The sequence below is a fragment of the Rhineura floridana genome, chromosome 2 (assembly GCF_030035675.1).
Source record: "Rhineura floridana isolate rRhiFlo1 chromosome 2, rRhiFlo1.hap2, whole genome shotgun sequence".
In the NCBI taxonomy this organism is placed as follows: Eukaryota; Metazoa; Chordata; class Lepidosauria; order Squamata; family Rhineuridae; genus Rhineura; species Rhineura floridana.
The window spans coordinates 17,502,043-17,527,878 of record NC_084481.1 but is presented as its reverse complement, the minus strand read 5'-3'; the positions used below and the strand labels follow the sequence as shown (position 1 = coordinate 17,527,878).

Here is a 25,836-nt window from a genome sequence, read left to right as displayed (position 1 = left end):
ATTATTTCAGTGCAGCACGGGTTGTTGTGGAACAGGTCAAAGCGGTTTTGATTCTCAAATAATAGGGTTATTAAAATTCCAGCGTGATGGAATTTTTCTTTCTCTTTATAGAGGAGTTGTATGAACGCCCAGGTCTGAAAGGTTATCACGGCTCGGGCGTGCCGGTAATTATAAAACAAGTATTGGATATCAATAATGTCGGCAATTGTGCCACACTGGGGGCAATCTTTTTTGCCAGATGCAAGAAATGAGCTTTGCGTTGATCAAAGGGCAGGGCTCCTGAAGGTTTTGGAAAGTTGGAAAGGATTAGGCTTTGGCGGTTGAGAATCAGTTTCCAAGGCTGGTTAATTATAGGGTTTGGGGTAAATCCGCGTTTAGTTTGGTCCTGAGGCAGTGAAACAGAGCCCGATTCAATGGCATATTGCCAAGGGTCTTGAATTCTGATGGAAGTGTGCATAGGAGCTGTTTTATATTCGGGGAAAACCGAAGAAGGCTGGCCATCGCTTGGTTTATCAACTGGGGGGTAGAATGAGGAAAAATCCGATCCTCCTGTATTTTTATTAGCATTTTCCACGTTAGGATGTTGGATGGCCTGTCCTTTCAGGGAAGTTTTAGGTGAATCCTGTTTTGGTTTTTCTAACAGGTCAAAGAGCCTTTTGAAATTCAGTCCCTTAGTTTTGGAGGCTGATTTTGGTCTTTTCCCCTTTGATTTGATATTTTTACTCTTTTTCTGGATGCCGGCTTTACATTTTTCTTTTCCACAGTGTGGCTTTGCTGGATTTTTTGGCAATCTTTCTATCGTGGATGTAATGAGTGGTGCTTGGAGGGGCTGGGTAGAGGAGTGGTCCCCATTGCTAGGACTCTCTCCTTGTTTGTGGAATTCACCTATGACCACCAGCAGGTCATAGCATTCCGAGAGAAATTTTTTTATTGAAGCAAGTTCTGTTGCTAGCAGCACCGGCACGTTCTCTGATTTGGAAGGTGGTGGTTTGTCCTGGAGTGGTGGCCAGGGATGTTTGTCATGGGAAGAAGAAGAGAGGGAATTAAGAGCCTTGTTGTTCTTAATGTATCCAGGTGATGTTGGACCCATGGGGCATTCCTGGAGCGCTGCAGGGATTTCTCATGGCTCTAGACGGATAGCGTGGATATTTGTAGTTTGATTTAGAGCAGCTTTTTGTGGAGAAATGTCTGGGCTACTCTAGTTCTTGAGGGGAGTTAAGCATCAGGGAAGCTGCTTGAGCAAGTTCTGTAGCGAGGTCTAACCCAAGCGGGGGCCTTTCTTCTGGGTGAAAGGCAAGGCTGCACCTGGTGTAATCCATGGACCAGTCAAGGTTGGGGCGGGAGTCAGATTCCACGCCAACAGCCTTGCCTTCAACGTTCAGAGTATGGAGAGGAGGTTGGCCACCACTTCCCCAAAATGTCTCTTTCGGTGAGAAGTAAGAATGGATTTTCATTTGTTTTCCCTTATTTTTCTTAGGGGGAGCAGTGGGGAAGGGAATAGCTACCCCCAGCGTCTTGCATGCGAGACAAGTGAGGACCATATTGTATCCAGAGGTTGGATTAGAGAAAAAATTTGGTCTCATGTACTACAACAGCTGCATATAGTGAGAAACCTCCTGGTTAAGACTGAGATGTAAGCCGGGATTGCTGTTACACCCGGGTGAGCGATTTATGCCTCTGCTTCTGAGGAGGCTATCTCTCCGATAAGGGGAGGAAAGGAATTTCTCAGCAGCTGTCTTGCATTTTTCTAATTATCTCTTTGCAAGTTGGTTCACTGACAACGTTTGTTTTTCCAGTAAGTGAACAAGCAGTTGAGGCTGTTTCAGATAATTTATAGAGGTGTATCAAGGCTATGGCTCACCTTAATTAAAGAGAGAAGCTCAACAGCACTTGGAGGCCATTTCAAATACAGCCAGCTGCGCCGCCGCCATTTCCCCCCCGGTCTCAGAATCCAAAGGTAGGTAGAATCAGCTCATGTTGAGACAGGAAGGAAGACTGGATCTGTATGAAGAAACACTCTGTCCGCATAGAACAAGCAAAGATGTTTGGCATTTAAGACCAAAAATCTTAGTGCAGAGGTGTCTGCCATGTAGTGCTTGGAGAACGCCAACATGCTAAGATGGTGCCAATCACCTTGAGATGGTGTCAGTCACATGCTGTGAGAGACCATCCTTCTTCAGATATCATTGCTTAATTGCCAGGCTGTCAACCTCATCCAGACTAGGTCTGGATGGTTCACCGTCTCCTGGGACATTCAGCCAAGCCAGGCTAGGTTGCTGAAGGGGGCCTTGAAACAGAATGGTTAGATGCGCTGGAAGATGCCATGGTGGAATAACTGCCAAGATACTTATTTCCAACAAACATGGCTGACCTGGCCAAAATGGGATGGTAACACCACTATAATTTGTTCATACTGCATCTTTCCAGCACCCATGACAGTATATATATTGGAGGAAAGGTGAACAGGAGACCTGACAGTTATGTTGAAAAACTGCATAGAAATCTAGGTACCTGCCTAGAAGGACAGAGTAACTGTATAAGAGCCAACCCTTTGCAATCAGTCAAGACCTCCCTTCCCTAACCAGGGACATGGAAACTGACAAATACCAGAGCACTTTGCTAAGAGCCCACAGGCACTGGAAACAGACACGTTCCTATTGAAAGCATAAGCAGTTCCACTGATGAGACAGCTTGAGATGAGAGTGCACTGCCTACATATGGAGGTGTGACTTAAAAAGAAGAGAGTTGGCAGAAAACTCTGAATCCTTTAATGAAGGAAAAGCCTGAGCAGCAATTGCCTTCAGAAGCCCATCTGAGTAGCTCCTGAGACCAGAAACCCCCCAATGATCTGACTGCCATTGCTGAAAAGACCAAACTCCAGAAGGTTGCCTGGGACAGAAGTCCTGGCCTTGTTGGCAACCCTCTTAAAGCTATGTTGGACAGACTCAGGAGAACTGAACACCATGGCCAGTTTCCCACAAGATGGGAGGTAAGCTCGTCCCACCAGGAGTAAAGAAGGCCAGTCATAGAGTAGACTGCCAGAAGTGTTAATCACCTCTGCTTCCATCTTGAGACAGCTAGTGAAGAAGCAGGGAAAGAGTGAGTATTGTGAATCAAGTTGAACAGATCCCTGCACTCACAAGCAACTGGAGGAAGAGCTCGTAATGCAGCCTGCATCCCCATAGCCCCACTTGTTGCCTGCTAAGCTGGAACAATGCTAAGTTTCCTGCTAAGCCATTGAAAATCGTAGGAACGCCTGTCCCTGGGGCTAGATGACTGGATGAAGACTTGTCAGCAGAGTACCCCCCATGGGGAATGAGCCAAGTAAAAAACAGACTGAAAATAAAGTATGTATGTTAGAGCAATTTGATATAATTTCTTCTAGTTAGAGCCAAGGAGCTATTGAAGCCCTGACTGTAGCTACTGGAGACCTTATAAAGACACCACCAAGATTCCAGCAAGTGTTGATGGTACCCTGTCAAGCCATGAGGGCTAGGAAGGGAAGCTAGCCTTTGCAGGAAGCTGAATTATGTGCCCAAATACCACATTCAAATATTTGTATATCTGTGTGTTTGTTTTTAATGTTTTTAATTGTAAACCGCCCAGAGAGCTTCGGCTATGGGGCGGTATACAAATGTAATAAATAATAATAATAACCAAATTGTGCTAAGTAGATTGCTGAGGTATGTCAGGCATGTTAAGATGGGACCACATACACCAAGATGGTGGCCATTGCATCCCTTAAAACAACAACAACATTCTCAGAATCCCCAGTGGTCCCACAACTGGTATATGACAAACTGAGGAGATGGGTTCTTTTAAAACAGATGCACTTTTGGAGGGCCCTGGGACTGCAGCTGGATCTCCAGTAGCGTCATTTCAAGGCCTCTAAGGTCTTACATAGTAGAGGCACAAAATGTACTGGTTGGAAGAGTCTATGAGACGAATGTTCCTCCACTATAGGCCCATCACTCCACTCTCCTTCATCGCTGCAGGACTCCTGTAATGGGTCAGGACAGTCCATGGCAGCCCCAGCACGTTTGGATTGAATAGCGAGAGGACCCAAGGGTACAGAGTTCATGAATGGGTCAGGCTCTCCATGGTCTTGCTCCTCTGAGGAACGACCATTGTCCATACATGTGCTTTGAGATAATGGGTTAGTAGCATAACGTTTGTCAGTAGTGCGTGCCTGCGTGTGCACAGATAGAGGACCCTGTGGAGGCCTTTGTAAGAATTCATTGGAGAAAACGTTCAGCAAGGCATCTTTGAGTTGGGTTAGAGCCTCAGGGGTTAACTGCAAAATTTGAGGGCCTGAATGATGTGGAGGCGGGTTAGAGCCACCAACAGATAACTGAGGCACAGGTGCAGGCAGATGGGATTCAGCACATTGCTTGCCAGCCATAGTATGCTCTGGAGCGCTGATGTACAGTGCTCTCTTAGAGGCCCTGGTAACGGTTTGTGTTTGCACTTGCAGAGGTTTATCACTTATTTTTTGCCTTACATTTTCAATTTCCTCGCTGGCCTTATGCTGTACACTCTCTATAGCATGAACGTGAGAGGCAGCTTTACAGTGCTTCTTCTTTTTAATGGCCTTTTATGGTTTGTGTTTGCACCTGCGCCTGAAGAGGCTTGTTTTTTGCTTTACATTTTCAATTTTCTCGCTGGCCTTATGCTGTACACTCTGTATAGTTACTGTAAACTGCCCAGAGAGCTTCGGCTATGGGGCGGTATACAAATACAATAAATATATAAATAAATATAGCATGAACGTGAGAGGCAGCTTTACAGTGCTTCTTTTTAATGGCCTTTTTGTGCTGTGATATGACAGGCACTTTAGAAGAATATGCCTCAGAATTAGAGGACTCTGCAACAATGCCATTGGCAGCTTCTGGCATGACAGAGCTTTGCCTGACACTCTAGAAATAGATAGGGTGGAAAGATAGGGTGGCAATAGCTGGGGAGGTGCCTTAGGGGCCCTTCCCTTGCCTTTTGGGGGTCCCCTGCCCTTTTTGGGTGGCATAATTACCCTTATGTAAATCAAACACAATATCAATCAATCAATCACTTATCAATCAATCAATCAGAGCAATCAATAATTAATCTTATCAATAAATCACTGCTGATTAACTATAAATCTTATGTCAATCAATCACATATCAATCAATCAATCAATCACTTATCAGTCAATCAGAGCAATCAATCAATCCAGGTGATTAACTCGATCAATCTAGCAATCAATCAATCAAATAATTCACTCATTCTATGCCCAACCACAAAAGAATCCCAAATTTCACCCTAAACGCACCTTAGCGGCTGTGGGGGGGGGAAATAATTCCTCCAGGGGGGTACAGTCCCCCCTTTATGACTCAAATCCCCCCCTTAAATATAAACCCCTTTAAAACCCAACGCATGGGGGAGGGCTTCCTTTCCTTATATTCCCCCTTATGGCAACCTTATGTGTAGTGTGTGTGTGGGGGGGTCACCCCTCCCTTATATCCCTCTTACTGTTATACGGAGCATGGGGGGGGTCTCACCTTATACCCCCTTTTTGTCATCCTGTGTGAAGGGGGGGTGATCGACCTCACTTCTCTTATATCCCCTTTGGCAGAGCCCTGTGTGTGTGTGGGAAATGCTTGTGTTAACTTGCGGAGATGGCGTCAGGCCCAAGCTATGAGGCCAGAACACCACCTCTCCTGGCTATAGCTGGCAGCACTGCGCAAAACGGCGCTGCCGCACTACCGCCATTAACAAGGGCAGGCTCCTGCCTGCCCCTGACGTCCAACCAAGCCTGCAGATGCAGGCCTCAGCGAAGTGCAGCCGCTGCCGCAATTTGCACGCTGCTGCAGGCTGCTGCTTTAAGATGGCGCCGCCCACGTGCTGCACTCCAAAATGGCCCCCGCAATATGGTCCCTTGCTGCGCCAATCCTCACTGTTCCACCATGAGGAAGGTAAGGAGGGCAGCACGGGCTTAAATAGCCTCAGGGCCGCCCCTCCCCTTGATGCAACGTGATCCGCGATGCGCAACCAGTGCAACGTGCGACCGCTGCCCATTCCTTGAATGACGGCCAGGGCTCCAAACTCCAGGCCCCAAATACACACTGCCTGTCCAGTCGTTTCTCTCGGGCGGGCAGAGCAGGACTTATGAACAGTTCAAATACCATCTCTGCACTGAGACCCCCTATGATGGGCTGTAAAAATTTACACAGTTATGAAGAACTGCAACAGTTTGGAGGGGCAGACTGGAGCTTTGAGATGAAGCTCATGAAACTATTCATATACCTTCACTACACTGAGGACCCAAGAGTAACCACCAGGTTATTCTACTGTTGCCTCTGTAAATGTCCTGCTGCTGTGCAGGCCTGGGAGAAGTGGAGCTTTGAACTGAGGCTCATGAGGCAATTCATATGCCCTCCCACACTGAGGTCCTCTGGAGGAGCTACCAGAATATTTTGCCTCTGGAGCTGGCCTGCTGCTACTCATTTCTTAGGACAACTGGAGCTTTGGAACTGAAGCCCATGAGGCAATGCATATTCCTTCACCACACTGAGGCCTCCTAGAGCAGTGATTCCGAACCTGGGGGCCGTGGCCCCCAAGGGGGTCGCAAACCAGTAAAATGGGGGCCGCGGGCAAGACAGCAGACTGCAGAGGAAATGTCGAGTGCTGAGCAGAGGGGGAGGGAACAGGGACGGGAGGCTGGGGCTGCTTCAGCTGCTTCTCCCTCACCTCCGCCAATTTAGTCCTTGAGGGGATTGGAGCCGCTGTGTGTGCGTGCGCCAGGAGTAGGGCTCTGCTCTGTGGGCCTCCCGGCCAGCTTTAACAGAGGAGGAGTCTATTCACTCCCCTCCAGGTGGGGCTTGGCTGTGGCACGCCAGTGGTCCCTGCTTGTGTGCCGAGGGCAGACGTGACTCGGCAGTCCGTGAACTGCGTTGGCAGTATTGGCAGTGGCTGCTTAGTTGAAGGCCAGGGCGACCTCGGAGGGAGTGGGAAGGAAGCAGGCTCAACAGCAGGAGGAGCCTCGGCAGCGGCCACTTAGTTGGAGGCAAGGCCAGGGCGACCGCGGCTGGGGTGGGAGGGAAGCAGGCACAACAGCAGCAGGAGCCTGGCCCGCCCTCAGCAAGGGTCCCAATTCTTGCCTTTGTCAGCAAGGCCTCTGAGCAATTCAGCACCAGAACAAGGTGCCTAAGTAGAGAGTAGGTTCTTCATTCATGCTTTGGGCTGAGTGGGAAGGTGTGCACTGCAAGCTGTTTTGAATTAAAGTGATTCAGCTTGCATGCATAGTGGCTGCACAGCTTAAAATTACTCAACATGCATTCTATATCTGGTAATTTTCTGCCTGGCAGCCACTACACATACAATATGGATCACTCCCATTCTAGAGTGCCTACATTGCACACATTCCTTCCAAACACGGCATGCAGGAGGAAAACAGCCCAAATCAAAGGGGCAAGGGAGTGGAGGCAGGAGCGGCTTTTACAGAGACTCTTTTCTTCTCTCTCATGAAGGGGGAGCAGCATTGGGCTCAAAAAGTCAGAAGGGATGTTTTCTTCTTCCCTCTTGGTAAGGTAGCTTCTTGAAAAGTAAGAGGAATTCCTTCTTTTTTGGGGGGGGAGAGGAGAAAGGGGGGGAGAGAAGAAGCCAAAACAAAATAGAGGAGGGCAGGTGGGTATTGGTGGGTGGGTGAGAGAGATGAGAGACAGAGGATTAAATGCTGCTTCTGTGTTTATGAGAGAAGCAAAGAGGGAGGGGAAGTTGCTGGTAACCTATGTGGGAAATGACTTTGGATTCTTTATAAAGAGTGGGAGAGATAATTACTTGAGATCTTTCCTGTTATTTGAAAAACCTTTTAGAAAAAAACCAGCCCTTAATATTTTTCTTTCTTCTCCTCCTGTCTTCCCTTTGTCCCAGTAATCTGATAGGGAGTGAGAGAAGAGAGGTGAAGTCTTTGTGTGTGCAAGAATAGAAAATAGAAAACATAAGAAAGAAAAAAGCTCGGTGAATATAGGACAACTTCAGGAAAGGTACGACTGGAAAGCAGAAAAGTGCCAAGAAGTCATAAAGAGGGAAGTCAGTCAGGTACAGAGGTAAAAGACTCATGTCCAAAAAGTGTCTTGACTAACTTTCCTTTGCTTTTGAGTATTGGACTTTAAATAATCAAGGCAGATAGAGAAGGGACTGAAGGATAAAGTGCTATTCCCTTCTGTTTTTCCTAGTATTATTGTCTTTTCTAGTGAATCATGTCTTCTCATGATGTGTCCAAAGTATTATAACCAAAGTTTCATCGTTCTAGCTTCTAGTGATAGTTCTGGTTTAATTTGTTCTAACACCCAATTATTTGTCTATTTCGCAGTCCATGGTATGCGCAAATCTCTCTTCCAATACCACATTTCAAATACACACATATATATGCGCGCGTGCACACACACACACACACAAAATTGTTTAACAAGCGTGAGAAAGCAGTGTATAAATATTAATGAAGATCATTTTTTACTATCTAATTTCAGTATCTAACTCTGCTGGGTGTCAAACACAATGGATAGGTGGCTGAAAACAGGTAGACTGAAAAGGAAAGAAGAAAATGAACAAAGTGAAAGTAGTGAAACCCTGCAGCACAGACAAAACAAGCAAAAACTGCGGAAATATTGCTATAATTTTCTAAATATGGGTTTTACATGGACTGGTTCTGAAAATGACCAAAGACCATTGTGCGTGATTTGTTTTGAGATACTCTCAAATGAAAGCTTAAAACCCAACAAACGTAGGTGACATTTAGAAACCAAACACTGTAATTGTGCAGGAAAACCAGTGGAATTTTTTCAAAGGAAACTCATAGATCTAAATAAAAGTTGCAAACTGCTGCAGCATACAGTGGCAAGTTCTGATAATTCAAATGCAGTGGAAGCTTGTTATCAAGTAGCTTTTCTGATAGCAAGGGCAGGAAAGCCACATATAATTGGAGAACAATTAATATTACCAGCTGCGAAGAAAATAGTGAGTACAATGTTGGGAGAGAAGGCTTGCAAAGAACTGGATGCTGTTTCATTATCAAATAATACAATTCAACGCAGAATTGGGGAGATGGCTGAGAACGTCAAGGAACAGTTGATTAAAAAAATATGTAATAGTTGCTTCTATGCTCTTCAACTTGATGAATCCACAGACATTTCAAACCTAGCCAATATTCTGACATTTGTTAGATATAAATGCGATGGAAGTATGAATGAGGACCTTCTCTTTTGCAGATCACTGCAAACACGGGCAACCTCAGATGCCATTTTTAGAATTTTGAATGACTTTATAAAGGAGAGCAATATTGACTGGTCAAAATGTGTTGGAATTAGTAGTGATGGGGCTTGTGCTATGACAGGCCAGTATAATGGTGTTGTTGCTCGTGTAAAAGCTGTGTCACCAGATGTAAAATTTATTCACTGCTGCATTCACAGGGAATCACTAGCAACAAAGAAAATGCCCTCTGAGCTCAAGACTGCTTTAGATGACTCCGTGAAAACTGTTAATTTCATTAAGGCTCGCCCTCTAAATTCAAGAATTTTTGTCAGCTCTGTGTGAGGAGATGGGCAGTGATCACCGTCAACTACTTCTACATACAGAAATCCGTTGGCTTTCTCGAGGGAAGGTTCTGACTCTCCTATTTGAGTTGTGAGATGAAGTGAGAATTTTCCTGCTTGCATCAAAATCTCAGTATTCGCTTCACTTCAGTGACTTTTCTTGGTTAGCAAAATGGGCATATTTAGCTGATATATTCAGCCATTTAAATGGACTCAACTTAAGTCTTCAAGGAAAGGATGTAAATATGTTCAAAGTCCAGGATAAAATAGAAGCTATGATCCAGAAATTAAGCCTGTGGTCTTGTCAATTGAATCAATCCAAGTACGAATCATTTCCATGTCTTTCAGATTTCTTAATCACATCACATATGCGATTATCTGATAAAATAGAATGTGACATAAGTGAACACCTGCAAAGCCTCCAAGTACAGCTGCGTGACTACTTTCCTGTTCCTGAGTCAAGATGCGACTGGATTAGAAACCCCTTTGTGAGTGCTGATAATGCTATACTCTCAGACCTGACACCAAAAGAACAAAACAGCTTAATAGAACTTGCATGTGACAAATCTTTAAAGCTACTCTTCACACAGAAGCACCTGTCTGACTTCTGAGTACCCAGAACTCTCTGATAAGTACCTGATGCCTTTTCCTACAACTTATGTTTGTGAAAGGGGATTTTCTGCACTTGTTGCATTGAAATCAAAATATCAAAACAAGTTAGATGTGGAACCAGATTTAAGGTTGAAACTTACATCACTTCGGACTTCCGGGAAGGGTGACTTCGCTTGTGCCTGCTTTTGGGACGGGCTCCCGCCTCAAAAGAAGCTTATTCAGATATAAATCAGTCAGAACATTTTTTTTTTGACTGATGAAATTTCTCCCGGGCAGGGAGAAACGTAGAGATCAACCTCAAAAGCCTGTTTTTGTTGGGAGGACTGGATTTCATTAATTTATGAGATAAGGTCCAGCCAACAATGCCGGACGGACTTCCTAACAAGCTCTATCTGCTTAAGCGATACGTTTATCTTTTCTTTAAAGAGAGAACGGACTAACAGGCAAGCACCCTTCTTTCTATTTTTTTTTTACTTGGTTTAAATTGTTGCAGCAAAAGGAGATTTGTCAGATTGATCGGCTTTGGACAACTTCTGGGTGAGATATAGCTCTTCTCTGTTATTCACGAAATTAACAGCTTATCTCTGTTTCTGTCGCAAAAAGCTGTCCTGGAAGTGCATTCTAAAGATAATAAACAGAAGGGGGATTTCTATTCCTGATTTCTATTCCGAGGAATATTATATTGTCTGGGACTATTCTCTTTTTGGTCTATTTTATTTTGACGAATCTGCTTCTTCACGACGCCACTAACTGTTTTGATGCTGGGAACTAAATTTGTTTTGCATTCTTGAACATAGAGAGATAAGGCAGGTTGCTCTGTTTATACTGTGATGTCATCAAGCCTGGAATATTAACCCAATTGTTGCTGAAATAAGAAGTGGTTCTTCTTTATTTTTGTTTTGCTTTGTTTTTGTGGTTTTAAAAATGGCAATCAAGAAAGTGGCTGAGAATCTGGAAGTAATTATGTTTCAGAAAATAATGGATGAGATTGAGATAACGAAACAAACCCTGCGACAGGGTAGTAAGGAGCTGAAAATTGAACTGAGCAAAATGATGCAGGAGTTTAAAGAAATAGGGGATCCTGTGAGAGAGGAGAATGAGATCAGAGATGAGAAAAGAAAAAATAAAGGGAAGATACAAGCCCTGGAGATTGGAACAAATGTGGAATTGGAAAAAGATCTGGAGTTTATGGATTTTAGAAATAAAATCTACTGTTTGGAATTTAACGTTATCTCTGAATAAATTAATGAAGATATTAGAGATAAAGTTATCAATGGCTTGGATAATCTTCTGGACTGGAATGATGTGATGGAGCTTGATATAGAGAAAATCTATGGAATTAACTGCAGCCATGTGACAATGGAAAAACTCTTAAGAGATGAGCCAGTGCATTTTGTAAAAAAGAAGAACACAGATATGACTTTACAACAGTATTTCAGCAACTTATTCAGAATGGATGGCAAGAAAATATTTGGGATAGAGGAAATTCCCATCAGACTCTTATTATATGACTATGGCTACAACAGCAAGATTATTATGGAATACTGATAATGGAAGATTGGACACTGAAATTACTGGACTTAACAGGACTATTGAAGATGGAAGATGGAACTAATAGGGATAATGGAATAATGGCTATTGAAATTATTGGACCTAACAGATTCTGATGAGATGGATTAATCGAAATGTTTATTTGGACTATGGTTATGACAATAAGATTATTATAATTATTAACGAGATGGATTAATTGACATGTTTATTTGGAGAAAAATTGATAGATATATTTCTTAAAGAATTGAAACCTCTCTTTGACTTTTTGTGGAAAGAATAAAGTAATGTTTATGAGATTTGATGATTAATTAAGATAACTACTGGAGGAAAGTGATTTTATAATATGATTTAAGAGACAGGATTGTTATATATTGTAGACCTATAACTGATTTGATATGTGACAAATGGGAAGTCAACATTTTATTTTTTTTTTGTTTAATCATTTTTGTTTTGTTTTGTTTTTTGTCTTTGAATGTTTTATGATTTTGTTTTCTATGTTTTATGAAAATTTGAATAAAAATTATTGTAAAAAAAAAGAAACTTACATCACTTCAACCAGACTTCCAATCTCTGACAGCTGCAAAACAGCACCAGCCTTCTCATTAACTCAGTTATACCATGGATTTAAGAGCCTGTCAACACTTAATCATTTGGTCACCTGGACACTCTTGGGCTGCATTCATACTGTACATTTATTCCACTATTATTCCACTTGAAACAGTCATGGCTTCTTAAGGGTGCTGAGAGTTGTTACAAGGCCCTTGTTCCCCTCACAGATCCACAATTCCCAGAGTTTCCTGGGAGAAAAGCATTGGAATGTTAAACCACTCAGGGAATTGTAGCTCTCTGAGGAGAACAGGAGCCTCCTAACAACTCTCAGCACCCTTGATAAATTATACTTCCCAGGCTTTTTGAGGGGAAGCCATGAGTATTTAAAGTGGAATAATAGCAGAATAAATGCATGGTGTGAATGTGATCTGGTTTCACTCTTCTTCAGAATGTGGGTTTCAGAAGTAATTATCTGAGCAGATTCACTTGGGGAGGGACCTGTTCTGGTGAGTGAGTCTGTATGCATGCGCACCTGCATGCGTGTGGGGGTGGGAGTCCCTGGGTATGGGTGTTGGGTGTGGATGTGTGTGTTTTAGGAGCTCGTGTGTGTGTGTGTTCTGCTGGTGAATGCATTTGTAGTGTTCAAAGCGATTTCGGGCCCAGATCTCTTTCCCCCCTCATTGGGTGCTAGGAAAGTAGCGCTACTCCTCTATGCGGATGATATGATTTTATTATCTCTCACCCGCGTCGGACTGAGACGGGGCCTGACAAGACTGGCCAGCTATTGTGATTCCGAAAATCTTCGAGTAAATTGTGCCAAAACCAAGATTATGGTTTTCGGCAAAAGGTCTCCTATCCATAAATGGTCACTCAATGGTCAGTCAATTGAACAATATAGGACCTTCAAATATCTAGGTGTCCATTTTGCCGACTCCCTCTCTTGGAAGAAGCACATTGAATTTACAAAAACGGCCGCCTTGAGAATGTGTGGTTCAATACTCACCTTTTCTCGTTCAGTGGGAGGTAATTTGATCACCCCGGCATTGAAAATCTACCAGAGTAAGGTACTTGCACAGATATTGTATGGGGCCCCGGTTTGGGGATGGGAGGACTCATATTTAGATATATTAGAGTCAATTCAAAATAATTTTTTAAAAAAACTCCTATTCTTACCATCAAGCACCCCGGCGGCCCTTTTAAGATCAGAGGTAGGCTTTCCTTCCATTAGAGCCAGAATTCATCTGGCCCTACTAAACTACTGGAGGGCCAGCTCACATCCTCCCTCTTCCAAGTCAACCCTAAAAATAGGCGTTGAAACTGCTTTGCTGGACAAGTTTTGGTCTTCTCAACTGGCTAAGATCTGTCAGTTATACCATATTCCTCAACAGATTCTATTAGACCAAACCAGCAAGTTAAGCCTCAAGGAGGCCATTTTTCATCATAGTGCTTGGCTTGATAGACTGACAATAATGAATTCTAAGTTCTCCAAGTGGTATGGCCTTTTCAAATATGATCATTGCAGAGCAAACTATCTGGACCAGATCTCAGTTTTGAAATTACGACAGGCATTTACAGCTCTCAGGTTCCAGACAATGTCAACTGCATCTTTGTCTGGCTGATATAATAGCATTCCATGGACCCAGCGGTTATGTATCTGTGGAGCCCCCGAGGTAGAAGACCTTTCTCATTATTTGTTAAAATGTCCACTTTACAAACACCCTCAGGCCAAATTTCTGGATGGGCTTTTGCCTTGTGGGGGCCCAGAGCAGTTCCTTCTATTGTGTTTCTTCTGTCAGATACTGACCCGGAGATTTCGTACCGCATGGCTCTCTTTGCCCTAGCAGCCTCGAAGTTTCGGGTAAAGTATCTAGCCGACAAGCAGTCGGCCTAACAGCTGCTGTTATGTACATGTTTTAATCCCTGCTTTTGGTGGGTAATGATAGCGCGTTTTGTATTTATAAATTTGTATACATTTTATGCTTATTTAAATTGCCTTCTGTACTGGCATCTCCTGCTAAGGCCTATGGCCAGGCAGTAAACAATAAACTGAAACTGAACTGTTCAAAGTAGAACTTGCACAGTGAACATATGTGGGCTGGTGATACCAAGGCAGCCTTAAACGCATTTCTTTGTAACATCTGAAACAGGAAGTTGAGGGAAGAAGGGAGCTGAAGGAGGTGAAGAGGAACCTCTGGAGAAATCTTGCACTTTGCCTATGACCATGTAAGAAGTGTGCTAGAACAGAGATAGAGGCTAGGGTTGCCAGGTTCATGGCCTGAGACTGATCCTGTATCTTTAGGAGAAGAGAAGGTCAGCCAAGTGCAGGTGTTCTGGCAACGCTGTAACAGGAAAAACCACAAGGTGGAATTCTCCCTCCCCCCTGCACAACTTTTAAAGATACAGAAGACCTCTTGGAGGCTGGGCCTGGCAACCAACAGGTCTTCTGTATCTTTAAAAGTTGGGCAGGGGGAAGGGAGAATTCCACTTTGCGGTTTTTCCCATTACAGAGTTGCAAGAACACCTGCACTTGGCTGACCTTCTCTTCTCCTAAAGATACAGGATCAGTCTCAGGCCATGGACCCGGCAACCCTAATAGACGATGAAGGATCAGGACGATCAAGAAAGCAAAGAGCATTAAATGTCACATTTTGATTTTTAGTAAGCAGCCAAATATTTGCTTCTGATTACTTTCTGAACAGAATAGAAAAGATAAATATATCTCTATTCCCACTCTGTATCCTCCTGAATACTGAATATTTTTCCATAACGCTTGCTCTGTGTATGTTGTGGCTTTTTTTAGGTGGAAACCACATGAGGGGAGCTTTCTCTTCTGCACCCTACTGTATCTTTTCCAGTGACATAGGAACCTTGTGAGCTACTATAATGTGCCTAACAGCTTTTGATCACTGTGCAAATATTAATTAAGATGTAATTATTAATTATAGTTTAATTGAGGCTATTTTGTCTCCAGAGGAATAAGCCTAGAGCCTTTTGCTGTCAAAATGTTTTTAATTGTTGTAAACTGCCCAGAGAGCTTCAGCTATGGGGCGGTACACAAATGCAATAAATAAATATAAATAAATAAAAGCAGGCCTCTACATAGGACAAACATGAGGTTGTATAATATGAGGAATTCCTAAACCCTCTCCAGATAACATTACTGACTGTTCTCTCATGTGAGTCAATAACCTGGGGAGAAACTGTTGTAGTTACATTGCAGCTGCTGACAGATTTAAAGTCCCAGTGAAACTGCTGGAATCTGTGTGGGAGTTCTTCTGTCTCCCTGGTCTGTGTATATGATGTCTCTCTTATTGTGTGACCTTCTCAAGTGAGTTGTTTGGCATCTAAACATAATTCCAATGGAAGTTGAAGCAGGCACTATAGAGGGATGTACCACAGAGGGGTAGGACTCTGCATGTAGAATGGATATGTCATTGGCATCATCTGGCATGACTGTGCCACTTTTCTGATCCTGCATCTCAGCAACAAGAGATATATCTGCCATGACGGCACAGCTCAACTCACACGCATGGGTGGGGGCACGGAGGAAGCGTATGATACAGACTGCTCAACTCACATGCACTGGTTGGAGGCGTGGAGGTAGCGTATTTCAAACAGCCTCTATGTTGGTGTGAATATGGACACTAATTTGGTCCCACAATAAACTTTCCCTGCAGTGGATTAGGAAAGATTGAAAAGTAAGAAAAACATTTTTTTTAAAAAAAACAATTAGGAGCTCACCAGCCAGTGAGGAAAGCAAGTGGTATAGAGAGGGTGAGAGGCAGACAGAAGAAGCTCTCTGAAAAAGTTGAAAAGAAGGTGAAGGCGCAAAAGTGGCAGAAGGCGCACTGTCTCTCAAAATGGCGCCAGCCTCATTGCCACTTTAAAAAGCCACTGGAGTGGTAGACAAAGGGACCATAATACTGCAGCTTTACGCAGCAGGACAAGCTGCCTCAAGAGATAATAGGAAAAAAACCCAAGTAAGCCCTGTGCTTAAATCAAGAAAAAACAAAAAACAACAACCGCTACTAGCAAAAGTGGTGGGCGCCGTGTAGTTGAGAGGAAAAAGAGTCTGAGGGAAAACAGCCAAAGACCAGGCTAGCTGGCAGTGAGGCCCTTAGGAGAGAAAGAAGCTGCCGCCGAGGCTACCTAGCACTCACACTGCCATTTCACTCAGCGGGGAAAATGGCCTGAAGAGGAGAAAACAAACAAACCACAGAAAACCTATCCCTCAGCGAGGCTCACTGGCACTCGCTGCCGCTCTGGAAAACGGGAAACGGCCTGAGGGGAAAAATAAAAGGGGGGGGGAGAAAAAAACTAGCAGAAAAAACAGCCCTCAGCGAGGCTCAGTGACATGTGCTTGTAAATGGGAGAGGACCAGATAAACAAAGGAAAATTAAAAGATAGGATAGGGTTAGAAAAAGTGGACAAACAAAAACGATCCACCTAGATGCAGGAGGCAGGAATGGTCTGGGGTCTCTCGAGGGTTGCTACTTCCTCAAAAAGCATACGATTCCTGCCTGCTGACACTAGGTGGTGCTGTTTCCCATCTGATGGGCTGTTCTCCAGGGAAAGGGAAACCTATTTAAGTGGGTGGAGACAAGGAGGGGGTGCTGAGTCAACGTCTGTAACTGGAGAGTAGAGTAGTCAGTGTCAGTCAGGGAAATAGTTGCTAGAAAGCATAGTTAGATGAATGAGTCGAAAGGCTTTTAAGGTTGATCTGACTTTAATAAAAAGAGAAAGCTTTACTGAATCATGTTTTAATGTTGCAAACAAAGAGCCACTCAATGTTATCAAAAGCCTTTTTGGCATCCAAAACTTAAATAAGCTTCCTGCCCCCCTTTAGTTGCGTAATCTAGGTAATGTAAAACCTTAGGAATATCATCCTTCATTTGCCAAATAAAAAGAATTAGTATATATTATGATGATTCTCCATCCATTTCATTAACAAGTCACCCAAAGCCCTGGTCATCTGCTCACTTGTATGCTACCATCTGTGTTCCCATCTGGAAACCTTTTTTTGCAAAGATGGACATATTCATTTACTTTGGCTTTCTCTTAGTCTCTAGAAGGTAAATTAGACTCCAGGGGCCAGATATGGGGGGGAGGTTCAACAGTAGCTACAAGATTGTTTTTTGTTTTTACATTTTTTTACATTTCTTTTATCTGCATATATAATAGCGTATATGTTTAGAAAACAGGCTCCATAATTTTGACAGCCTAGAACAGAGTAGGGAGAAGATGAGAAATGGGATTTGCACTACCCTCCTGATCTACATGCTTAGACCATGTTCCTATCTAGTTGCCTCTAGAGCAGTGATTTTCAACCTTTTTCATCTCACGGCACAATGACAAGGTGCTAAAATTGTCAAAGACACCATCAGTTTTTTAAGGATATATTTTATCATTTAAAAAAAGAGTATTAAGATTGTGTTCAAAGTTCAATAACTAAAATTTTAATCATTGTGTTATTTAAAAAAAAATCAGTGGGAAATCTGAGCTTGGTGATGTTTCATGATGTCCCTTGTCTGAGGGTGCATGGTTGACAAGTATACCCTCAAGTCCTCCTCCAGTGTTTGAAGCTGCAACCTGTTCTTGCTCTTCATTGTGTTCCTAGCAGAGAAACCAGCCTCACACAGATAAGATGTTGAGAAAGGAAGAAGTGCTTTAATCGCCATCTTTGTGATGATGGGATATTCCTCTCGGAGAGACAACCAGAATGAGGCCATATCTGTTGATGAGTGTTTCAGTTTCAGTCCTGTATTATTTCTGATTTCCATCAGCTCATCTTCTTCTGCAACAATTCTGCTGACTCGCATGCACTTAACACAAACGGATCTCCCACCCAGTCCAAGGAAGATACATCAAGTGACGGGAAATACTTTTCAATGTTTTTACTCAGCAGTGACAAACTTTGTAGAATTAAATCGACAAGATTTTTGTCCAGTCTGCAACTTTGTTCTCTTTTTTGATTCTGGCTCCCCACAGTGTTAGTTTTTCCTTAAAGGAGATAACTTTGTCAGTACAAGTAAGAATAATTTCATTCTTTCCCTGCATACTCTTGTTAAGAGTGTTCAAGGCTTGGAAAATGTCAGCTTAGGAATGCAACTTTATTGCACCAGGTCTCATCACTAAGCAGGTCAGCCAGCTCAGACTCTTCTGATGTAAAAAAATTAGAAGCTCTTCCCTCAGTTCATACAACCTTGAAAGCACCCGCCCTCGAGATAGCCATCTCACTTCCGTGTGCAGTAGAAATTGTGTGTGAGCAGCTTCCATGGCAGAACACAGTGCTGAAAACAACCTCGATTTTAATGGCCTACTCTTGATGTAGTTAACCATTTTGATCGTCTCAGCCAGTACTTTTTGGAGTTCAGGTAGTACTGATTTTGAAATGAGGGCCTCTCTGTGCAGGAAACTGTGTAAAAACAATGCCAGGGTTCTTTTGTTTGGCCAGTGTGACGAATCCTCTTAGGCTTCCCGACATAAAGGGAACACCGTCCATGCAGATGCTGATGCATTATTTCCATGACAAATCGTGAGAATTGAAATAGATGTTGACAACATCAAAAATGTCTTGGCCTCTTGTTTCTGGAAGTGATTTACAAAGTAACAATTGTTCAATGATGTCTCCATTAAAAACAAACCTGCCGAATGCTAGGAGTTGAGCTTTTCAAGTGATGTCAGTTGACTCGTCCAACTGGATAGTGAAGAAATTGGCTTCTTTAATGTTAGCTATCACTTGTGACTCAATGCCTTGAGACATATCCTGTATACGCCGACTAACAGTGTTATCTGACACAGGGATTTTCAAGATCTCTTTTTCATATGTTTCGCCAAACATAATATTTACAATTCTTGAACTTTGTCAGAAATAGTTGTGATTTTGGTAAATTGTTTAGCCTGACGTGTTTGATCAGCTATAACCCTTTTAAAATAATCAATTGGTTTCTCGCATAAATGTGAGTGCTTTGTGTAAAGGTGTCTTTTCAGCGTACTTGGAACCATAGCTTGGTTTGTCAGTTTCTCACTGCAAACAACACACTTAGGACGTGGCACTTCTTCTCCAGATGAAATGAATCCGAAGGACAAATAGTCTTCATTATACTGGTGCACGATGGTTTTAGAACTAACACTGACGGTACTATGTGTGCTACTACCTGAACTAGTGCCAGCCACACCTGATTCATTGTCATCATCTAACATACGTTTTTTAATTAAAAATCTATCCATGTCTAATAAGCCCTGAAAAAATAAACATAATTAGGAACTAAATTCAGAAATAACAAAATAAACATAAACAAAATAGAAATAACAAACTATTTACCTTGACAGTTTTGTCCCTGGGGCAAGAGCACTTTGGGAGGTGACTGGGGATGAGTTTTTTGAGCCATACATAACTCTACCAAACAATAACAACAATGCTCACCATCGTTGGAGTCTTTCAGCGGAGCTCTTGCACTTTGCTTCGAAAGCCAGGGCACCACAAGATCAAATTGGGTGCAGCATCTGGAGCAGCATCACCCTTTCTACTTCTGGTCTGCCACCAGCCCCCATAGGCAGCACGCTCCCCAAAAGCCACTTTCGCTTCTGACCCACGCTTGTCGTCTATTAAGATTGGAATCACCCAAAGTAGGCAGAGAAACTGTTGCCTATTGGACACGCCGAGTGTCACTCATGTTTGCGCCGCTTCCTCGCCCTCTGTAGCTTGACCCTGCAGTGATTGTGTTGCAGTGGTGCCCCATTAGCATTTAAATACATTGGAAGTGTTTCCCTGAGTATCTTGGTGTGCGTTTGCAGGTGCGTCATTAGTGCTCAACTAAGCAGTGTTCAGTGTATTTCAGTTCTAACCCTGTAGCAGCTACACGGAATAACACATGGAATAACGTGGAACTTACAAGCTTACATGGAATAACACATCCAATCTGAACAACAGCTGACTGAAGAATGACACTGGTTCTGCCCTCCCTCAAACTCCCCCAATGGCCCTACTAATAAATGACCCTCCCCCAAACTCCTGCGGCACACCTGCGGACCATTCGCACAGTGGTTGAAAATAGCTGCTAGAGAGATGTGCTCCTTGACATTTCTCAGGCTACATTTTTTTGGGTTCTACAGCAGGGCCACGATTATGTGACATTTTCCCTTTTCTCCACAGTGAATGTATTCTCTCTGCATATATTCTGTACACATTGTGTCTTTATATATGTCTGTATTCTGGCAGTATATATACCACTTTTGAGAAGAGGCGAGAGTGTTTCTTTTTATCTACTGACTTGGGGAATACTTTATTTTTTCTGCTGAATGGTCCAAACTTCCATCTACTGGGATGAACACGGGAAAACTCACCTCTGCCCTGGTGGTCTCCTGGGTCACTTTCATATTTCTTTTTCAAAAACAGGCTCTGCAGCTTTGCCAGCACAGATCACCTGCAAATGGCAATGCATGGTCTTTTTGAGAGACTTTTAGAGTGAGGCCATTTCTTGGCTCTGTTCCTTGGTTTTTTCTTCTGCAGACCAGATTTTAGGTGTTCTACAGTACTACTGTTGCAAAAACTCTTGCTCGTTCGTGTACCTGGTGGGACTGCCAATTTTCCCAACAAGACTAGACGGAGGAATGCACGAGAGTTCAACACAGATTTATTAAGCTTTGCAAAGCTGAGACACACTCACACGCCCAGCGCCAAAAGTGAGCTGTCTGCCTTTCTCTAAGTCAGGTCTCTTTTTATACCTTATCTTTCTTTGTTCTTCTGGAGGGTCACAAACTCATGGAAAGTTACAGAGTTAGGGAAACATGCACACAGGAAACAGAGCTTATCACTAGACCTTCACCGTTTGGCCATTCATCATCAGTAAGACATAAGCAAGATAAGTCTGGCGGCTTCAGTACATCCCCTCCTCCCATCAGCACATTCCTACGCCAGATAAGCATGGAGACATCCTTCACATTTCCTCTGTAGACCCCCTGCTCCCTGTCAGTCCATGGGGCCTGTGTAAAGACTTTAACTCAGCAAACATCCTTGGTTTGGCAAGCAAACATTGCCTATAACTTTGATCAGCAAACACTAACACAGTAATCCCTCACATTCAGGATTTCACAACACTCCCCCCCTCAAAAGGCTTTTCTCTTATAACCCATAATTTGTCTTGGCCCAGCATGAAATGAAGCATTTAAACATATAAGTTATAAGTAAAAGCACAATTATGAGAATTATAAGTCCCAGGATGAGTTGTTTGAGCCAAGCCCACCCAGGAGGCAACCAAGAAAGAAGCGAGGACAAATCCAATCCATCACTCTGTTTTATATGGGCTTGCAGCTCCTTGAGACCTCCTACTTTGGACTCAATGAGTCTTGAATGATCTGAGAGGTTAAAGTAACAGAGCCCTTTGAATTCTTCACACCCATGGTTATGTCTCAACAATAAGTAAGCAATGGCAGCCCTGTTTTGGAGGGTTGCCTCCCTTAGGCTTATCACATCCATATTAAGGGCTGTCATTGCTTGTGATGTGAAGTTTATACTTTTAGCCAAGGCACACGCTACCTTTGTAAGTTGACCATGATTCACTATTGTTAGGGCTGGTATCCCAATCAGAGATACAGCCAATGCTATTACTTCACTTTTACTTAATAATTTCACATTATCATTCACAGGTGGCATGCAAGGTATTCAAGGCATTAACTATTACATTACAGTTAAAGGCATTCATAGGACTTACATCCACGCATTCTTGAGAACAATTTATGAAATTCACACATTAGGTGTCATTTGGAGAGGCTACCATCTGAACCTTGAGGGCAAAACACCTCCTATCCTTATGGGTGACGATTTGGCCTCAAGCATGATAGTTGTTATAATCAGCAGTGACATTTTCAAAATTCCCTAAAAAGGATGCATTTGTGAGGACTTCTTGTGGGGTTGAGATCCCTACCAGACACGATGTAAACACTTCATTAACAGAGACTCCCCCTGCCAGGCAAAAGGAGCTTGTGTTTACAATTTGGCTGGCTATGTAAATCCAAACCTTTGTCTGGCCATCACATTTCTGTGTGGATATTCCATGTGTTGTACCAGCCACGTAGCTAAGGATGACTGTCCATATCTGAAGGCCCGTCATCTTTCTACTCCCAGATATTTTCTCTTGTTTGCCCACCTGTGATAGGAATAACTATTCAGATTGTCCTGTCTGTGGCCAACCCTTGCTCCTATTACCAGAGCTTTTTGACAGATGCAAACAGCCCAATTGGTCCTGCAATAAGCAATTCCCACTATTACTGGTTCAGGCCTTGGCACCTGTTCATGTGGAGAAAGATCTAACCTGACTCTTTCGTTGTGTTCCCTTATGGAGGGGAACAAATGGTATTCAGTGCTTAATACTGGCTTGATTCCTCCTCCCATGTAAAACCTCTCTCAGTCTCTAATTCTTTTCAGCTTTAACTTCAGGTTGAGACCCAGTATTGTCTCTGATAACCACTTTTCTTTGGGTGCTTGTTTTTTCTCCCCTCCAGCTGTGAGACCTTGGTTGTCTCATCTGGCTCCGACACCTCTTTCAGCCTGGAATGGTGTATCCACTTCTCCGTCCCCTCGAGCTTTGCAGCTGTGTGGGTGCTTAATAGCACTTGCTTCAGTCCAGTCCACTTTTCTTTCAGCAGGTCATCTTTCCACATCTTTAGGAATACCCAGTCACCTGGTTTTAGTGAATGAAATGGTCCGTCAAGCGGTAGTTTCTGAGCCGAGGCTGCAAATCTGTGGAGAGAAAACAAGACAAACTGCAAGGCACTAACGTATTCTTTCAACTGAACATCGCTATTTCTAAATTTACACTTCCTTTCCTAGCCAATGGTGAGAACTGGGGGGGGGGGTTGGCCATATAACAGGTCAAATGGTGTCAATTTCAAACTTCCCCTTGGCTGGCCCCTTAATCTCATAAGGGCAATAGGGAGAGCCTCTGGCTACTTAAGCTTTGCTTCAATACACAATTTGGTTAGGGCCCCCTTCAAAGGTCTATTCATTTTCTCAACTTAAAGGCGATAGGGTTTTTCTTCCATCCAGGATGGCTAACGCTGGAGCAGACAGCAATGCCTGTTTTAGACTGAGAAAAGCCTTTTCCATTTCCCTGGTCCACTTCTATTTGGGAATATCCTTCGTTAAGGGGTTCGGCTTTCCCCCCATAGTCTGGGATCCACAGTCCCCGTCAATCTGAATCTTTGCCCTGTAACATGATCAAATCCGCCCCCCTCTTCTCCCCCTTTAACTTTTGTCAGTCTTGGCACCAGTAGCTGTGTCTAGCCTTCTGCGACCTGCTTTTCTTTTCTTCGTCTGTACCTCCCGGTCTCCCGGCCGGCTAGTAATGGCTGCTGCCAATAAACCGCTACTTGTTTAGTTTTCTTCTTCTTTTCCTTCTTTTCCCGCATCCCTATTCACATACACTTTAAAAGCAATGTCCACCAACTGCGACAACAACATTTCTGCGGCTCCGTCCGTTTTCTGGAGCTTCCTCCGAATATCAGGGGCAGATTGGGCAATAAACATCACTGAACCGTCGAAAAGCAGTAGTCAGTCTCTCAAATGGCAATGCAGCGGCAACCGCCAGTCCTCCCTCTGCCTGTTCCACATCGGCCCTTCTCTTCGCCTGGGCCTCCTTCAGTTGTCTTTCCTCCAGACTCAATAGCTCATTTAGCATGGTCTGTACATCTCCCCATGTGGGATTGTGGTTCCGAAAAATGGAAGTAAATAGTCTATGCATTTTATTCGGATCCTCTCTGAAAGAGGGGTTTTGGTTTCTCCAATTAAACAAATCAGAAGTTGTGAAAGGCACGTATACAAAGACCCTGCCCCCTTGGGGTCCAGCTGCCTCTCATAAGGGAAAGTGTCCTTGGGGCAGTCCGCTCAGACATTCAAAGGAGCCTTTATTCATCTTTGCCTGGGTATGGGGGGGGCGAATATGCATCTTTCCGTCCGTCCAAAGCCTTGTTCATAACTGGTTCCACCCTCCATGCAGCATTTTCCACTTCTTTTAACAACTCTCCGTAATGCAGCGGCATTAACACCTTCGCTCGTCCCGAGCCTCCCTACTGCCGGTTGAATTACACCCGATATTCCTTGAGCAGCTCTCCCAGGGTCCCCACACCCCCACTGGCCTTCGGGTGGTCCAGAATCGGGTAAGATGGGAGGGCGCTTCCCTTTCAGTTTTCACCATGATGGCTTTACAAGTTTTTCTTTTACCAGTGCCTCATTCAAATGGAGGTGCTCTATCACATCCTGATGCATAAAGCGTTTTGTTTCATCCATGGCTGCCTCTTTAGCCATAGCTTAGAAGTCTCTAACACCAAAAGCCAAATGCAAAGAGTACAACAGTGCATACACAAAACAACCAAACTTAGTTTCAAAATAAGTTCAGGTATGAGCCACCCTCAAATGCCACATTCCCAAATCAAGTCACCCATGAGTAAAGCTGTTGGCACCAGGGTTTTCTCCCAGATTGACTCTCAAAAGGAAAAACCAGAGGGGGTATTTAAAGGGACAGGAACCAGTTAGGAGTCTCTGCCAGCCAGAGCACTGAACCTTCCCAGTGCAAATCCTGTTTCCACCTTTTCCAAGTACCTAGCCCCATCGGCTCAAAATACTTTTAAGGCTTCGTTCTCCAGGACATTGCAGAAGGGGAGAGAGACACAAGTGTTATCAAGGACTTTCAAATGGATGGGACCCAATTTAGGGAACCCACTTAGTAGCTTCTGGCCACTAAAGGGTTAACCTCTCCAGTATCAACTTTGGCTAATTGCTGTGCCACAATCACAACCACTGTTTGCCAAAGCTTTGTTGCCAGGGACAGAAGGAGAAGGGGATAACAATGTGCCAGGGAATTTCTATACCTTAACCTCTGGATTTTACCACAGCATTGAAAGGACATTTCCCCACTCACTTTAAAACAAGAGACATCAAAACATAGTAACAAAGGAAAAGGAAATCACACACATTCCAGACACATTCAGAACTTGGCTACCTGTTTCCCTATTACACTTCTTTACCCACGGTGGGCTTTTATTTTCCCAGAACTGCCATGGATCAATGTATGGAAACTGAGCCCAGTGGCCGCCTTGGACCAACTTCTGATGCACAACGGAAATTACTTCCCAATCCCAAGTATCCCCAGTCGGCCAGCCGACTCCAAATGTTACCCATTCCCTGTTACGAATGAGATAAGCTTATCTTGGATCATTTCTACCCCATGATCTCTTTTAAACACTTTAAAAGTCTGAAGCATGCATGCCAAGGGATCCATTCCCTCTTTCCTCCTGGGATTTACCCGCTCCCATGTCTCCTGAGAGATCGGTAAAGCCGTGAGGTTCTCTCCCCTCCCTTTACTGTCCCGTTCCTCAGAGATACAAAAAAGGTACGCTTACCCCTGGGTCATGCAGGTCCCCTTCCCTGATGGCGTCCCGACCTTCAAAACCCTCGTTGGCCCGTCTCGATTTCAGTGGAGTCCCCGTTGGATGCTGGCGTACCAGTCGCCTCCCGCCAAGCCCGGCGCGACGGGCCAAACACAGCCCAGGATGTCCTTCG

At 43.8% G+C, this 25,836-nt stretch overlaps 1 protein-coding gene across 5 annotated transcripts in view; it reads left to right on the top strand.

Annotated features, from left to right (window-relative positions):
- CD28 (CD28 molecule) overlaps window positions 1-25,836 on the top strand; it is an 80,494-nt gene that overhangs the window by 19,765 nt on the left and 34,893 nt on the right. For 2 of the 5 annotated variants that reach the window (XM_061612874.1, XM_061612872.1), the window contains exons 1-2: window positions 7,521-7,577; window positions 7,906-8,081. The exons of 1 other annotated variant lie outside the window; for it this stretch is intronic. Coding sequence is in view for 1 of the 4 variants with exons in the window: in XM_061612870.1 (XP_061468854.1) it covers window positions 7,537-7,557 (21 nt within the window). In the remaining 3 variants the exon portion in view is untranslated. Of the gene's footprint in view, window positions 1-7,500; window positions 7,578-7,905; window positions 8,082-25,836 lie in introns of those variants that run through there. 2 more of the 5 variants (XM_061612870.1, XM_061612873.1) reach the window with 2 other exon arrangements.